We start from the raw sequence: 16,926 nt of genomic DNA on the forward strand, positions 1-16,926 counted from the left end.
AAAGGCCTGTCCACCACGTGTTCCGCGGGTGGTGCTGGAATGCCCCTCAGAAAAGGAGATAAACGTTCGGTTCCTTTAAGAGGCCCAGTCCCGTCCCGCGAAGCCCCGCCTATAAGGAGGTACGTGCCCCCAGGCCGCGCTCTAGGGGCGGGACTCAGGGCGGTTTGAAAGATCGGCGCGCACAGCAGGAGCGGCGGTCGGCCTTGAGGCTGTGATGTCGGTGTTGAGGCCGCTGGACAAACTGCCCAGCCTGAACACGGCCACCATCTTGGTAGGTGCCGGCGGCCCCGCTTCCCCCGCCGGCCTTTACCTCCTGGGCGGCGCTTCAGCCACTAGGTCAACTGAGCTCCCTAAGGCGCCGAGCCAGCGAGCGCTACCGTAGCGGGACGGGGAAAAGGCGGAGAGCCACGCTCTGAACCAATCGGAGTAGCCGCTCTCTAAGGTTGAGAGACGCACCCACCAATAGGTGCTCGGCGGGCCCTTCCCATCTTCTGATTAGCGGGTTCCCGCGCCTGGATTTGGTTTTTCCGCGTCTGGGGGTCTCCTGGAGAGGCCGGCGGTCTAAACGAGGATCGGGTAGTAGAGAGTGCGGTGCCCACAGGCCTGCAGCGGGTCCAAACCTCAGGACCCCAGCCTGTGCCGCATCGCGGGGTCCACTTCTCGGGAAATGTCCTCGGAGCCGCCTGCTGGCGGCGGCCCGATCTCCCCGGGAGTGGGTCGAAGGGCCAGGCCCTCCCCAGGGGTTGCTGTGCCTCGGGCTCGACGGTCCGCTCTCTCTCCCTGCGCAGCTGGTAGGCACGGAGGATGCTCTTCTGCAGCAGCTGGCGGAGTCGATGCTCAAGGAGGACTGCGCCTCCGAGCTGAAGGTGTAAGTAGCCGCGGCTGTGGCCTGGGCCCACGTGTCTCTCACTCCAGAGGGATTCAGTCCTAGCTGCTAAACCCCGAAGCCCAGCGCCCCCTCCTCTGAGGCTGGTCCTTCTCCCAGCATGCAGCGTAGCTGGCTAGGCCCATGCCGTCTTATATCCCAACCTCCCCTTGCCGAGGTGGTGACTAAACAGAGGCCCTTTCTGGCAGAGGGAATCAGACAGGAGTAATGTGAATAGGACCGGCCGAGTCCTGCCTCTGTGCTGGCCCAAGGAGTTGTGGCCGCAAGAGCCTCGGGTGGCTAGGATGAGGTGGGGAACCCTTGACGGCCTCTTTCCCCATGAAGGGCACCATTTAAACGGTCGCTGTGAAGGCGGTACGGTTATCTTGAGTCCTGCAATTTCCTGTTTTTCAGCCACTTGGCAAAGTCCCTCCCTTTGCCCTCCAGTGTGAATCGGCCACGAATTGACCTGATCGTGTTTGTGGTTAATCTTCACAGCAAATACAGGTGAGAGCCAGAGGAAGGGGCAGTCAGGGCTTAGGCAGGCCTGGCTCAGAACTGTGCTGGGAGAGTGACCTAACTTGTGATGGAAGTGGTGAGGATGGGAGAGGCTGTCTGAGGTCAATCCTACAGGGTGAGGAAAGAGGAGGCAGTGGCCAGTGCACAGTGTTTAAAAGACAACGGCCAGGCACAGTGGCTCACACCTGTAATCTCAGCACTTTGGGAGGCCGAGGTGGGCAGATTGCCTGAGACCAGCCAGGGCAACATGGTGAAACCCCGTCTCTACTAAAATGCAAAACATTAGCCGGGCGTGGTGGCTTGCACCTGTAGTCTCAGCTACTCGGGAGGCTGAGGCAGAATTGCTTGAACCCAGGAGGTGGAGGTTGCAGTGAGCCGAGATCGGGCCACTGCACTCCAGCCTGGGCAACAAAGCGAGACTCTGTCTCAAAAAAAAAAAAAAAAATTAAAGTCCACCTATAATAAAGAATGAAAGCATAACCTTTGCAGCAACCTGGATGCAGCTAGAGGCCATTATGCTAAGTGAATTAACACAGGAGCAGAAAATCAAGTACTACATGTTCTCACTTGTAAGTGGGGGCTAAACATGGGGTCCTCATGGACACAAAGATGGCAACAATAGACATTGGGGACTACTAGAGCAGGGAAGGAGGGAGGGGGCAACGATTGAAAAACTATTAGGTCCTATGCTCAGTACCTGGGTGATGGGATCATTTGTACCCCAAGCCTCAGCATCACATGGTATACCCATGTAATAAACCTGTACATGTACCCCCTGAATCTAAAATAAAAGTTGAAATTATTTTTAAAAAACATTAAAGGACATAATGGGGCATGGTGGCTCATGCCACTTTGGGAGACCAAGACTGGTGGATCGCTTGAGGTCAGGATTTTGAGACTAGCCTGGCCAACATGGCAAACCGTGTCTCTACTAAAAATACAAAAACTAGCTGAGCGTGGTGGCATGCACCTGTAATCCCAGCTACTCAGGAGGCTGAGGCAGGAGAATCACTTGAACCTAGGAGGTGGACATTGCAGTGAGCCAAGATCGCACTACTGCATTCCAGCCTGGGTGACAGTGAAACTCCATCCCCCCCCCAAAAAAAAGGACAAAGTATTTCTCCAGAGAATGTCACCCTCTTGTCATTCTCTGGCCTCTAGGATCAGAGAAGCAAGGGCTTCTGCCTTCTCTGTTGTAAAGTTTTGTTCTCTGGTGTGTTTTCTCACTCTGGCCTGGCCACCCCAGCCTCCAGAACACCGAGGAGTCCCTGCGCCATGTGGATGCCAGCTTCTTCTTGGGGAAGGTGTGTTTCCTTGCCACAGGTGGTAAGTACGTCCTTCGCCTGTTACCGCCCACCCCCAGCCAAGGGAAAGCTGGGGCGGGGATAGGCTTCTCGCTGAGGCACCCTGGGTGATGGAAAGAACATGTATTTTACACACACTGGGGCCTATCAGAGGATGGAGGGCAGGAGAAAGGAGAAGATCAGGAAAAATAACTAATGGGTACTAGGCTTAATACCTGGGTGACAATCTGTACAACAAACCCGATGACACAAGTTTACCTACATAACAAATCTGCACATATACCCCGGAACTTAAAAGTTAAATTTAAAAACCGAAAGAACATATATACACATACTTTGGAATCTGACCTGTTGTCAGCGTAAGAGTGAATCTGAGCAGATAACTCTGCTGTTGCTTGGAGTTGCCTAGTGGTTGCCTGTGGCTTTCAGTAAAATCCAAACTCTAAAGACACAAAGCACTTTGCAGTTTGGCGTCTGCCTTCTGGGCTGGTCTCATCTCCGGTTACTCTCCTTCTCTGGGTCAGCTTCTGTTCCTGAGACTTTGTAATATTAACAGTGAAAATAATAATGGCTAACCTCTTTTGAGCTCTCACTGTGAGGCAGACACTGTAATTGCTTTGTTTTCATATTAATGTTTGAGGTAGGTATTATTACCTCCGTTTTAGAGTCATGAGGTTAAGTTGCCCAAGGCCCCTAGATAAAAAGAGATAAAAAGTGGTAGAGCCAAGGTTCACACCTAGGTAAGTCCTGTTGCAGGGCCCAACCTTTTTTTTTTTTGAGTTGGAGTCTTGCTCAGCTGCCCAGGCTAGAGTGCTGTGGCATGATCTCGGCTCGGTGCAACCACCGAGTCTCCGGGGTTCAAGCGATTCTCCCATCTTAGCCTCCCGAATAGCTGGGATTTCAGGCACCCGCCATCATGCCCAGCTAATTTTTGTATTTTAGTATAGATGGGGTTTCTCCATGTTGGCCAGGCTAGTCTTGAACTCCTGACTTCAGGTATCCGCCCGCCTCGGCCTCCCAAAGTGGTGGGATTACAGGCGTGAGCCACCGCACCCAGCCGGCCCGTCTCTTTTTGTTTACTCTAGGCTGCTCTCAAATACGTTTCCTCTTCTTTATCTTGCTAACCCCTACAAATACCTCAAAACTCAGCCCTGGTGTCTCTGCGGCATGCATGAGGTGTCTGACCTGTCTGCCCTTCCAGCTGAACTGTTAGCTCCTTGAGCAGAGCGCCTGGCACGGCACAGATAATTCTCAAGAAGCTTTGATGAGCAAATGCAGGCCAAGCAATTTCTAGATGTCAACTCACTGATTCTAGAGTGACTCAGTGGGGTAGGAGCTATTATTATCTTCATTGTCTAATTTGATATTCTTGACTACCTAGAAAAGAAAGTAGAATAGGACTGTCACCCTCAGAATAGAAAGAAACTGAGCCAAAGAGTGGGGAAGTGAGGGACTCTGCCCAGCACTTCCTGAATTCCAGCCAGGAAGGTAGAGATTGCAGCTATAGCACTCATGACTTCTTTCCAGCTGGGCGGGAGAGCCACTGCAGCATTCACCGGCACACCGTGGTGAAGCTGGCCCACACCTACCAAAGCCCCCTGCTCTACTGTGACCTGGAGGTGAGCATGCTGATCACAGAGACCAACACTACACTCGGGTGCGGGGAAAGGGTGGTCAGCACACAGTGGGCACGTCGGGAGTGGTTATCGAAGGACTCAGTATCCGAGCGAGGCAGCTTCTGAAGTGGAGGGAGACAGGATCCTGGTTTGAGTCCTGACGTTTCTGTTTACTGGCTGTGACCTGGGCAGGTCACCCTGAGCCTTGGAGTACACAGGTGTGAAGCGGGGGTGATGTGCTTTCATCTGGAGTGCATCTTATATGCCAGGCTCTAGCACGTGCTGCCCTGCTTTTCCTTTTGCTGAGTTTCTGCATGCTTAGTTATAACTAAGTCTTACGTGTATGTATCTGTGAGTCTCCTCTCCTGCTGGGGTGTAAATGATTGAGGCCAGGCGTATGTCCGTCTCATTACCTGGTGCATCCTTGTGTCCCCTGGGAGTCAGAATGCCTGATTTGGCCTTAACTCTCTGTATTTCAGACCTTGTCTAGTCCCATCCCAAGCCAGGGTACCCAGCAGGCGGTAGGGATGTTTGTTGGGTGGGCGGGTAGATGGTTGGATGGATATGTAGGGTGTTCTGCCCCGACTGGATTCTATTGGTGTTTCCCACAAGGTGTAACTAATCATGAGGGGTAGGAAAGTAGCCTTTTTGTTGTTGTTGTTGTTGTTGTTTTAGATAAGATATTGCTCTGTTGCCCAGGCTGGAGTGCAGTGGTGTGATCATGGCTCACTGCAGACTTGAGCTCCTGGGCTCAAGTGAACCTCCCACCTCAGCCTACTGAGTAACTAGGACTACAAGCGTGCACCACCGCACCTAGCTAAGTATTTATTTATTTATTTACTTTTTAATGTAGAGATGAGGTCTTGCTGTGTTCCCCACACTGGTCTTGAACTCCTGGCCTCAAGCGATCCTCCCACTTTAGCCTCCCAAAGTGCTGGGATTACAGGCATGAGCCACCGCGCCTGGCCTTTAGCCCCTTTTTATGCAGGATAAATCCTGATGACTTTTTGCTACAGAGGCCTCAGCAGGAGTTGATGTGCTCCCCCCCGAGGGGTCTACTGAGGGGCCCCAGGGCCCACACTGCCACACCCACGCGCCAGGCCTGCTCCATTCCTTTGGAAACCTATTCATTGGTTTTGAGATACATTTTGAAGAGTTGTGTTTCTGCTCTGTTCTGGGTCTTGTGCCTGTTACCAAAAGCAAAGTGATGAAATGCAGGGAGAACCGAGTGAGCACACGATCTGTCACCACCAATCCGTCGCCACTGTCTAGACCGGGGTCCCTTATCCTAGTTTCGGCACTCCTCTGGTCTAAGGGCAGAATTCAGAGGATAGCAGTCTGTGGCTGTCACCGTAGAAATGGGGATGTTTTCATATCACATTAGGATTGGGCAGGTCTCATCATGTGGCAGCAGCCGTTAGGCCTGCCCCTCAGTCGCTGCATCGATCACGATACACACTTGACTCATGCATTTGTTTTCCTATTTGATGACTACTTTTCGAGCGCCTGACCAGACCAGCACTCTGATCTCATAGATGGGACCCTGAGGCCTGGGCACACCTGAAGTGCCTTCACCTGCCAGGCTTTCCTCCCAGAGAGACGAGGTGACTTGCTCAGGGTCACACAGCTCATGAGTGAGGGGTAGAGCCAGCTGTTCTCCTTTCCTAGCCTGCTGACCATGTGACCTTGATTAGGTCACTTTGCCTGCCACAGAGCATTAGTTTTCTCATCTCTAAAGGGGAATCACGATCTTTGCTCCATAGTTCAGGTGCTGGTGGGGGACAATGGTGCCTGCTCACCTTGTGACAAGTGGTGCAATTCTGTCTGTGGCCATGAGGTGGCGGGCCAGACCAGGTCCTGGGTTCTTTCATGGCCTGGGCAGGAAGCAGGAGGCCCCAGCCTGGTTCTAGCTGCAGCAGGAGCTGCAGAAATGCCTGCTCAGAACATAGGCCTGCATCCCTCAGATGGAGCGCCCAGGGTTTGAACAGGCCTCCCTCTTCATGCTGGTGTTGTCCTCTTTAGAACACTCTTCTGAATAATTGAGTTTGAGCCCCACCATATATCTTGAGGCCTTTGCATGGCAGGAATTACCAGCCCCGTTTCATTGATGAGGAAATACAGGAAGGTGTATGATTGGCCCAGTGAGATAACTGCCTAGGTCTGCTGGTAGGGCTCTGTGCTGGGCCCTGGGAACACAAATGACTCAGATATTGGCCCTCCCCTCTCAGAATCTCATGAAATAAGCAGACATGTAACACACGCAACAGCAGAAGGATTTGCTGAGCTTTGGGAGCCTGGTGGTAGAATTAGGTCATTTCTTCCTGGATGTCATGGGCAAAGTCATGACTGTGGTCAGACCTGGGCATTTGGGTCATGTCTCTGGAGTGACGTGGATTGGAGGAAGCCTGGCCAGAGGCAGGAGGCTGGGTCAAGGCTGCTGCAAGAGGCAAGTTGTGGACCTGGAGATAGATTTTGGGAACAAAGTCCACCAAACTTAGAGTGAGAGGATTTATTAACACTTCCTGAGTTTCTGTGGTGCCAAGCACTGTTCTAGGCTCCAGGGACACAGCACGGAACAAAACAGTCAAAAACCTCAGCTTCCTGCTGGGCGCTATAGCTCACGCCTCTAATCCCAGGGAGGCCGACGTGGGAGGATCACCTGAGGTCAGGAGTTTGAGACCAGCCTGGCCAACATGGTGAAACCCAGTCTTTACTAAAAATACAAAAATTAGCTGGGCATGGTGGCACGCTCCTGTAATCCCAGCTACTCAGGGGACTGAGGCACAAGAGTCGCTTGAACCTGGGAGGCAGAAGTTGCAGTGAGCCAAGATGGCGCCACTGCACTCCAGCCTGGGTGACAAAGCGAGACTCTGTCTCAAAACAAAACAAAAAAAGCCCCAGCTTTGTTCTAGTCAAGGAAACAAACAGGGTAAATGAGGTGCTGGAAAGTAGAGGCGTGGCGTGTCAGGTGGTGGTAAACAGGCAAGAGTTAGGCAGGGTGACCAGGGAACGCCCCTGCAAACAGGACTTTTAAATAAATAAAGACCTGAAGGAAGTAGGCGGGCAGGCCATGGAGATACCTCGTGGCAGGAAGAACAGCAAGTGCATGGGTCGAGTGTGGAACTTGCCTGGTGTGCTCAAGGTCTGGCAGGGAGGCCTGGGTGGCTGCAGCACAACAGCAAAGGACGGGTTGGGGTGTAGAAATCAGGAATGGTGGGGCTGGATCAGTGGAGCCTGGTCGGGAGCTGCTGGAGGGCTCAGGGCCAGGGAGGGATGTGGCCTGACTTGGGTTTTAAATGGACCCCTTTGGCTGCTGGGAGGAGAGTGGGCTGAAGGGAAACTAGGGCAGAGAGACAGGTCTGGAGGCTTTTTTTTTTTTTTTTTTTTTTTGAGGCAGACTTTCGCTCTGCTGCCCAGGCTGGAGTACAATGGCGCGATCTCGGCTCACTGCAACCTCCGCTTCTGGGGTTCAAGTGATTCTTCTGTCTCAGCCTCTCGAGTAGCTGGGATTACAGGCGCCCACCACCATGCCCGGCTAATTTTTGTATTTTTAGTAGAGACGGGGTTTCACCATATTGGCCAGGCTGGTCTCAAACTCCTGACCTCCTGATCCGCCCGCCTCAGCCTCCCAAAGTGCTGGGATTACAGGCGTGAGCCACCGTGCCCGGCCTGGAGGCTCTTTCTAGGGGAGTTAAGCATGGACTCAGTGCTGGCCAGGAAAAAGGATGGTGGGATAGTCTATGACACTGGCTGCTTCTAGGATGGAGCCAGCCAACTGCTCTGTGGCCAGAATGTGAGGCATGAGAGAAAGAGGAGTCCTCGCTGACTCTGAAGGTTTTGCCAGCTGACTGGAAGGATGGAGTTGTCTTTGGCTGAGCTAAGGAAGCCTGCAGGAGGAGCAGGTTTTGGGGGCTTCAGGGGCTCTACTTTTGGCATGCAAAGATTAAGGGGTCTATTAGCCACCTGGGTGGAGAAATCAAGTCAATAGCTGCATACATGTGTGACATTCAGAGGGAAGACCTGGAGGTGTAATTTGGGTGTTATTAGCAACTGGGTGGTTTTAAAGCCACAGAACTGGATGAGGTCACCGGGGGACTGAGTGTGGGAGAAGAGATCCAAGGACCGAGCTCTGGAGCCCCAGCATGTAGATGCTGGGCAAAGGCGAGGGAGCCGCCTGTGTGGGAGCGGAACCCTGGGTGAGTGCGGGGGCCTGGGAGCCAGGCAGAAAAAGCGTTTCAAGGAGGGAGTAAACAGCTGTGGTGGACTCTGTCAATAGCGCCAGTGCGGTGAGGACTGAGAAGCTGCTGCTGGGTCTAATACCAAGGAGGTCATGGTAGCAAGCGGTGGGAGTAAGAGCAGGGAAGTTGAGGATACCCTGGTCTCTACTTTGGGTGGGTGGTGACACCCCAACCTGCCCCCAGCTAGAGAGGAAACAAGGTAAGATGCTTCTGAGGCCACATGTCGGACAGGGGAAGACACTGGCCAGCATCGTGATCTTCCAGCAGACATGTCTAGAGCATCTGTGCCCGGGCCTGGAGCAGTCTTGTCCCTCTCTGGCCCCACAGCTCCCCCAGGCCCATTCCTTTTTGATGGCACCTTATCTGTGGTGAGGGCCACCCGTTCTCCCTCCCTCCATCCCATCCCTGTGAGTATCTTCTGCTCCCTGGTCTTGAGCCTCTGGGGCCCGAGCTGCCCGGGCATTGGTTGGAGGCAGCCCTTGTTCAGAGCGCAGCTCTGGAGTCACTAGCTGGGTGATCCTTGACAGTTTGTTCGACCTAGCCAGCCTTGCTAAGCCTTCATTTCCTCTTGAGCAGGAGGTCAGGCTCTGGATGTCTCTGGAGGTTGTCTGAAGGTTTGGGCAAGCTGAGGCAGTTGGAAGTTACTCTGAGGTGTGGCATGAATGAGGGCATGGCTGTGATGGGCAGTGATGACCTGAGCTACCCCCGAGTCCCCCCCCCTCAGCCCTGCTCTGGCAGCCCCTGCAGCTGCTCTGAGTGAGGGAGCAGGGCCAGCCACTGCATTCTGTCTCACTGCTGTTCTCTGCTCTCCCCGCAGGTGGAAGGCTTTCGGGCCACCATGGCGCAGCGCCTGGTGCGCATGCTGCAGATCTGCGCTGGCCACGTGCCCGGTGTCTCAGCTCTGAACCTGCTGTCCCTGCTGAGAAGCTCTGAGGGCCCCTCCCTGGAGGACCTGTGAGGGCGACTGGCCCCTGGGCTGCCTCTCCCCATGGCTTCGTGCTGACTCCATAAACATTCTCTGTTGAGGATGTCCAGTCAGGGCTTGACAGGCCCAGGCTCAGCTTCCAGTGGTTGGGAAGGTTCCCTGTAGCACCTGTGCTCCAGCAGGGAGAGCTAGGCAGAAGCAACGAGGGGGCCCAGCTGGTGGGACTCCAGCCCCCTCCCACTCCCACACTCACTCTTGCAGAGCCTTGTGTCTTTAAGCAGCTGGCGTGTTACATCTCTATTTAAGGTTTCCTTCGAATAAAAGGTCTGTGACTAAAAAAAGTTGAGAAATCACTGGTCTCATTCACTTTATAGGTAAGGAAACTGACTCAGAACAATTAAAGAGTAGGGCAGGGTGGGCCGGGTGCAGAGGCTCACGCCTGTAATACCAACACTTTGGGAGGCCAAGGTGGGTGGATCACTTGAGATCAGGGATTTGAGACCAGCCTGGCCAACATGGTGAAACCCCATCTCTACAAAAATACAAAAATTAGCTGGACATGGTGGTGGGTGCCTGTAGTCCCAGCTACTTAGGAGGCTGAGGCAGGAGAATCACTTGAACCCGGGAGGCGGAGGTTGCAGTGAGCTGAGATTGCGCCACTGCACTCCAGCCTGGACAACAGAGTGAGACTCCACCTCAAAAAAAAAAAAAAAAGTGAGACCAGCCTGGCCAACATAGTGAAACCCTGTCTCTACTAAAAATATAAAAATCAGCCAGGCATGGTGACACGGACCTGTAGTCCCAGCTACTCGGGAGGCTGAAGCAGAATCACTTGAACCTGGAAGGCAGAGGTTGTGTTGAGCCGAGATCATGCCACTGCCTGGGCAGCAGAGCGAGACTCTGTCTCAAAAAAAAAAAAAAGTCTGGGCGCGGTGATTCACGCCTGTAATCCTAGCACTTTGGGAGGTAGAGGCGGGCAGATCACAAGGTCAGGAGATCAAGACCATCCTGGCTAACACGGTGAAACCCTGTCTCTACTAAAAGTACAAAAAAATTAGCCAGGTGTGGTGGTGGGCGCCTGTAGTCCTAGCTTCTTGGGAGGCTGAGACAGGAGAATGGTGTGAACCTGGGAGGCAGAGCTTGCAGTGAGCCGAGATCGTGCCACTGCACTCCAGCCTGGGCGACTGAGTGAGACTCTGTCTCAAAAAAAAAAAAAGAGTGGGGCGGGGTAAGGGGAGCTTGAACTCAGGAAGCCAATCAGACTCGCCTCCTGGCCCTGCTGTCATAGAACGTGGTTGTTGCCTCTTGGAGCTGTTTCCTCATGTGAATGGAGATGTTCTGCTCACCTTGTCACATTGTGAGGATTGAATGAGATGATGGGGGACATGCCTGGGACCGTGTGACCCCCCCCAATGCCTGTGTGTAGGTTGCTGTGTTCATAATGTGTTAATGCCTTGCACCTTGCTAGGTAGGTACTCAGTGAACAGTAACTATTTGAAATCACATGGGAAGCTGAGGCGGGCGGATTGCCTGAGCTCAGGAGTTCGTGACTAGCCTGGGCAACATGGTGAAACCCTATCTCCACTAAAATACAAAAAATTAGCCAGGCGTGGCAGCCTGCGCCTGTAGTCCCAGCTACTTAGGAGACTGGGGCGGGAAAATTGCTTGAACCCGGGAGGCGGAGGTTGCAGTGAGCCGAGATCGTGCCACTGCACTCTAGCCCGTGCAACAGAGGGAGACTGTCTCCAAAAAAGAAATCACACAGCAGAGTTCAAAAACTGGTGCAAATTAGGAATTACACCACTGTCAGAACTTTGCAAAAAGTAAGAGAAGCTGGCTGGAGGTCTCGTTTTGGGGTTGATGGCGAGAGATTGTGCAGTGACAGTTGCTTTCCTTCTCCCTTGGGTCTCATTGGAGATTGTAGAGGCATCAGAACTGGACTCTAGAAACCCCATAGCCAGGTCAAAGCTCCTGCCACTGCACAGAGCGGGCTTGGCACGTGGGAGCTTGTGGGTGAAGGGGGTGTCTGGAGGGAGAAACTTCAGGAAGAGAGCTGGGTCCTGACTCCCTTGGAACCTGACAATGCCCTCCCCACATTAACCCTGTGTGTGCCAGGGAGTGCCCACCAGCCTCAGGCCTCAGGATGGACCCCAGTTGAAATCCTGGGCAGCACTGCACCAGCACCTTGCGGCCTCTCTGCATTTTTTTTTTTTTTTTTGGTTGATGGGGGTGGAGTCTCGCTGTGTCACCCAGGCTGGAGTGCAGTGGCGCGATCTCGACTCACTGCAACCTCTGCTCCCTGGTTCAAGCGATTCTCCTGCCTCAGCCTCCAGAGCAGCTAGGATTACAGGCGCCTGCCACCAAACCTGGCTAATTTTTGTATTTTTAGTAGAGACTGGTTTCACCATGTTGGCCAGGCTGGTCTTGAACTCTCGACCTCAGGTGATCTGCCCACCTCAGCCTCCCAGAGTGCTGGGATTACAGGTGCGCACCACCATGCCCAGCTGATTTTTGTGTTTTTTTTTTTTTTTTTTTTTTTTTTTTGAGACGGAGTCTCGCTGTGTCACCCAGGCTGGAGTGCAGTGGCGCGATCTCGGCTCACTGCAAGCTCCGCCTCCCGGGTTTACGCCATTCTCCTGCCTCAGCCTCCGAGTAGCTGGGACTACAGGCGCCCGCCACCACGCCCGGCTAGTTTTTTGTATTTTTAGTAGAGACGGGGTTTCACCATGTTAGCCAGGATGGTCTCGATCTCCTGACTTCGTGATCCACCCGCCTCGGCCTCCCAAAGTACTGGGATTACAGGCTTGAGCCACCGCGCCCGGCCTTGATTTTTGTATTTTTAGTAGACGTGGCGTTTCACCATGTTGGTCAGGCTGGTCTCAAATTCCCGACCTCACGTGATCCGCTAGCCTCGGCCTCCCAAAGTGCTGGGATTATAGGTGTGAGTTACTGCGGCTGGCCTAAGACCTCTCTGCTTTGATGTCACCATTGCAGCTGGGCCCATGCCCTTCACCGAGGGGTGGGCCACCTTCTAACTCGTAGGTGTCGGGGGATGTGGCCCTGTCTGCCCCTTTCTGTAGGTTCCTTCTGGAACTTAGCTTGGGCCCCACCCCTAGTGCTCAGTAAGGGTTTGTAGACACCTGCCTGACTTCCTGGCAGTCCCTTGGGCTCTGCTGAGGACCTCAGCCACGTAGATTCCGGTCGAGGCCCCACATGTCACCTGACATTTGCAGGGCACGTCATGCTTCACAGAGCTCTTCTCACACAGCAGACCTGTGAGGTAGATGATGTTTCCCCAGTTTACAGTTCATGAAACAGACCGTTGTCATGGGAAGTGTGTCGCAGTCACACAGCTAACTGGCAGCAGAGCCAGCCCCAGTCCTCTGCTTCTCTCCAGTTTTTCTGTGTGCCTAATCCTTGAATAAAGGTTTGAAGGCCGGGCGCAGTGGCTCACACCTGTAATCCCAGCACTTTGGGAGGCTGAGGTGGGCAGATCACTTGAGGTCAGGAGTTCGAGACCGGCCTGAGCAACACAGTGAAACCCTGCCTCTACTAAAAATACAAAATTAGCTGGGCTTGGTGTCATGTGCCTGTAATCCCAGCTACTTGGGAGACTGAGGCAGGAGAATCACTTGAACCCAGGAGGCAGAGGTTGCAGTGAGCTGAAATTGCATCACTGCACTCCGGCCTGGGTGACAGAGACTCCATCTCAAAAAAAAGGGGTTTGGGCATCTCCACTGGGCAAGCCCTGAGCTAGAATACAGAAGGTGGAGACAGCCCGTGTACCCCCAGAAAGCAGCAGTCTGCAAGCCATGGTTCCTGCCTCGGGATGAGACCACTAGAACACTGAGCATCGTGAGAGGGCAGGGGGTGGCAGGATAGGCCAAGGGCAGAGGCCCTTAGCGTGGGAGCAGAGTGGTGCAGGCACTGGCCCTAAGCAGGCCTTCCCCAGCAGCAAGAAGCCCCTCGGGCACTCGGTTGGGGAAGCCAGCCTCTGTGCTGGAGGAGGGGTGGCTCCAGGGCAGAAGGAAGAGGCTAGAGGTGAACCTTCACATTGGTCCCTGAAGGGATGGGCAGTAGCAGCAGAGGCCCGGAAGGCCCGCCTTCCCGGAGAATGACCTTGTCTTTGGCCCTTCTGTCCTTGTCCAGAAAGGGTGTCTTTGCAGGGTAACTGGAGGCTAGAGTAGGTCTTTGCGGGGGCTGGTGGAATGGGGGTCCAAGCAGGGGAGGAATGCAGTGTGGACTCAGCCTGCCTGCTCTTCTGGGATGTCACTTTTTACTGGTGACCAGGAGGAGAGGCCTTCCCCCACACCCCCTCCCCCCAGGCCTGCATGGGGCCCCTCTCTCAGGTCCCTGTGCCACATTTTCCTTGCCACCTGGTACCATTTAACAAGAGAAGTGGCATTGCATTCTCCAGCCAAGGGTCTGGGAACCTTCCAAGCACTGGGGAACACAATGCTGTCACTGCCGCCAGCTCCCAGCCGAGCTTGGCAGGGGCCCTGGAACCAAGAGGCCTCCCCTCTAGAGTTGGGGGCTGGCCTGCCCCTGCCTCACAGCAGAGCTGAGCCACACTTAAATGGCAGGCAGGTGCCCTCAGACCTGCTGTCCCTGGACGGCGGGGGATGGGTGGCCAGAGAGTGGGGTTGCTTCGTGCCATCTGGAGACCCAGTGGCATTGTCCAGGAGACAGTTTGGCTGAGGGAAGTAATGGAAGATCAGTGTGTGCCGGAATTGGTGCTTGGTACTGAGGTGAGGTGGAGGGAGATGGGAGCGGCTGGGCTTGGCTGCTTGCTTGGTAGGGTGACCTCAGGCAGGTCGCTCACCCTTGGCAAGCCTCAGTTCCTCAGCTGTAGCATGCCACCAGGTTAACTGATGCCTTTCTTCCTAGCTGGTTGAGGACTGGCAATGAAGACGCCACTATTTTATGTATTTATTTAGAGATGGGGTCTTGCTATGGTGCCCAGGCTGGTCTCAAACTCCTGGCCTCAAGCCCATTATTTTGAACATAAAGCTTTAAACAAATGTCAAATGTCTCAGGGTGGCCATGGTCATGATGTGGTCACATTGGAGGACGTTGTTGAAGGCAGGCAAGAACCCCCTACAAGAATTCCCAGCCTACAGGCTGGCAATGGGGGCTGAGGCTCCTGGAGGCGGCGCCTCTTCAGCTGGGCCTGGAAGCTGCCTCATCCATGCTCCTATAAGCCGGAAGGAAGGTGGTGTTTGGGCCCCACTCTTAGAGGAGTAGAGCTGACTCGGGGTCACACACTCATTTGTCCCCCTCAGTCCACCTGGCTATGAGCAGTCCTTGGGACCCCGGAGAGTTCACATTCTCCATGGCCAGTGGTCCAGGCCTGAGTGTCCTGGCCCCAATCTGATGGTGTTCCCATCCCTGCCAAGGAGGCAGGACCTTCCTAGCAAGGAGGGGCTCTGCAGCCTGGACCTCCTGTCTCCTGCACCCCCGGTGAGCAGAGGCAGGAGCAGCCCGGCTGCAGAGGGGAAGTGGTGCAGTGGGAACAGGCCCAGCCTCTGGGTCCCATCGACTTGGGGTCTGTGGCCGATCTGCAGTGTGACTTGGGGTAGCCCACTTCCCTCTCCAAGCCCCACTGCCTGCCCCCCCTTCAGGTCTTGTGAGGCTCGGAGAGAAACTGAAGAGCCTGACTCCCTGCCGGCCCTTTCACCCTCCACAGACAGTGGCTCGGTGCAGGCTGGCAGGCTGGTGGGCGAGGAGAGCCGGGGGGTTCTTGAGACAACGCCCTGTTACAGTTGTCCCCCAACCCACACACACCAGGGGTGCTGGGCCAGGCCTGCTGGCAGGGCTGGAGCACAAAGGGACCTTTTCTGGAAGGTTCTGTTGGCTTAGCCCCTTCCCTCCAGTGTCCCTTGGGGCCAGAAGGACACAGGCAGAGTCCCTGTGACAGAAAGTCTCACACTTGTGGGCTGAGGGAGACAGTGGGGTGGGCTGCCAGGTCATGTACCCTAAGTCTGCGGGTCCTACCTGAGTATGGTGCTGTGGACCGGGGACTGCTGAGGGCAGCTCCTGGGGGAGAGTGGGTGGGTACTTCCCAGAGCCCCAGACCTGCACAGGAGGCAGCCTTCCCTGTACCGCCCTCTTCCATCAAAGGGGATGCCAGCTGTACTTGGAGCCCCTGCGAGCTGGCCAGGCCCAAGGGGTCCCCCAGCCCTCCTCCTCCAGTATGCTTGGCCGGCCTCCCTGTGAGGACACAGACCCCTGGGCCTCAGCCCCACCCCCTCTCCCTGCTGCTGTCCACACACAGGAAGAGGACACACTGGGGTGTGTAGTGTGGCAGGCTCAGGGGCTGCCTGGCGGGCCCCTTTGCTCTCTAGCCTGCTTTCCCTCTTTGTAAAATGGGACCAGTCATGCCAGCCCCACACAGGGCTGAGGGAGGAGCTGGCTGGGTAGGGAGATGCTTTGTGCACCGCCCTTTTCCTGGTCACTGGGCCTTGTCTGCTTCCCTGCCCCAGACACCCTTGGGGATCGCTCTACCCTGTCCTCTGTTCTGAGGTCGCCAACCCCCAGGCCTTCTCTGACTCCTCTGTGTGAAATTGCACCCATAACCCTCCAGCACCCCGCCCTTCTGACTTTTTCTCCCCAGCACTCCTTACCTCCCCACCCACTATGTTGTGTCCCGTTTGGGTTTCCTTTCTGCTTCCCTGCTATTTCCCCAGAACCCAAAACAGCTCCTGGTGCCTGGTAGGTGCTAAGTGAGTGAGTGGCGAGTGACAGGGAGGCATGTGCACAGGAGTCGGCCTGTGCGTTCACAACGGTCTTCCTGTTGGTACCCTGAATAAGGCCTGGGAGGTTGGCCCTGGGGGCCCCCTACTCCTCTCCCCCCTGCCCACCCTGGCCTTACAGCCTCCTTCCACTTCACACACCTGGCCCCCAAGAGGTGGGGGCTCTGCTCCTTGTGGCTAAGGGACTGTAGTCTGCTCTCTATTCTCACATGGAGGGCCATGTCCTCTATCCCAGGCCCATGCTGAGAGTGGCTGGGGTGCCCTGGCCAGACTCCTGCCCACAGTGCAGGAGCGTGTGTGTGTGTGCACTTGTGCATGGAGTGGGGGGCTGGAGGAGAGGCAGCTCCAGCCCATGAAGACCCAGGCAAGGATCGGTGACTGCATCATGGAAGGGCATGGCCTCCTGCCCTCCCCTGGTGTGGGTTCAGGGAGGAAGGGGACCAGGGGACTCCCAGGGCTCTGCCTCTGGGTCACACTGCTCTGGCCTCACCAGGACTTTGTACTGATTCCCTGGCCACTCCTGCCCCTCTCCCAATGAACCGAGGCTCAAGACACTGTGTCCGTTCCCCTGTCCCCAGCAAGAGGTACTTGGTAGCATTGTCCTTGTTTGTGGGGGCTTTTAAATACAGGAGAAGGGAAAGGAAATAACCACAAGGGGTGGTCCTGGTGGTGTCATGAGACAAGATGGAGCGAAGAGAGCTGACTCG

General features: G+C 55.0%; 2 protein-coding genes across 5 annotated transcripts in view; both read left to right on the forward strand.

Annotated features, from left to right (window-relative positions):
- SNU13 (small nuclear ribonucleoprotein 13) overlaps positions 1–16,926 on the forward strand; it is a 335,885-nt gene that overhangs the window by 55,690 nt on the left and 263,269 nt on the right. The gene's annotated exons all lie outside the window — the stretch shown is intronic.
- CENPM (centromere protein M) lies at positions 127–9,811 on the forward strand. 4 transcript variants are annotated; one of them, XM_050806128.1, is made up of 6 exons: positions 127–271; positions 789–868; positions 1,280–1,372; positions 2,631–2,710; positions 4,216–4,307; positions 9,360–9,811. In XM_050806128.1, the coding sequence occupies exons 1-6, from the start codon at positions 215–217 to the stop codon at positions 9,498–9,500; spliced, it is 543 nt and encodes a 180-aa protein (XP_050662085.1). In that variant the 5' UTR covers positions 127–214; the 3' UTR covers positions 9,501–9,811. The 4 variants fall into 4 exon arrangements, with proteins under 4 accessions (XP_050662085.1, XP_050662086.1, XP_050662087.1 ...); XM_050806129.1 differs by lacking the exon at positions 9,360–9,811 and adding an exon at positions 4,980–7,369 and having other exon boundaries at positions 150–271; XM_050806130.1 differs by lacking the exon at positions 9,360–9,811 and adding an exon at positions 5,004–7,369 and having other exon boundaries at positions 150–271.

This window comes from Macaca thibetana, chromosome 10 (assembly GCF_024542745.1).
Source record: "Macaca thibetana thibetana isolate TM-01 chromosome 10, ASM2454274v1, whole genome shotgun sequence".
Lineage (NCBI taxonomy): Eukaryota > Metazoa > Chordata > Mammalia > Primates > Cercopithecidae > Macaca > Macaca thibetana.

What these genes read in the sequence shown, in the direction of transcription:
- CENPM (XM_050806128.1), top strand. Translation starts at nt 215, where the DNA reads ATGTCGGTGTTGAGGCCGCTGGACAAACTGCCCAGCCTGAACACGGCC. An exon ending in TGAACACGGCCACCATCTTG is followed by an intron (nt 272 to 788) that starts GTAGGTGCCGGC and finishes CTCCCTGCGCAG; the next exon opens with CTGGTAGGCACGGAGGATGC. An exon ending in GTGTTTCCTTGCCACAGGTG is followed by an intron (nt 2,711 to 4,215) that starts GTAAGTACGTCC and finishes ACTTCTTTCCAG; the next exon opens with CTGGGCGGGAGAGCCACTGC.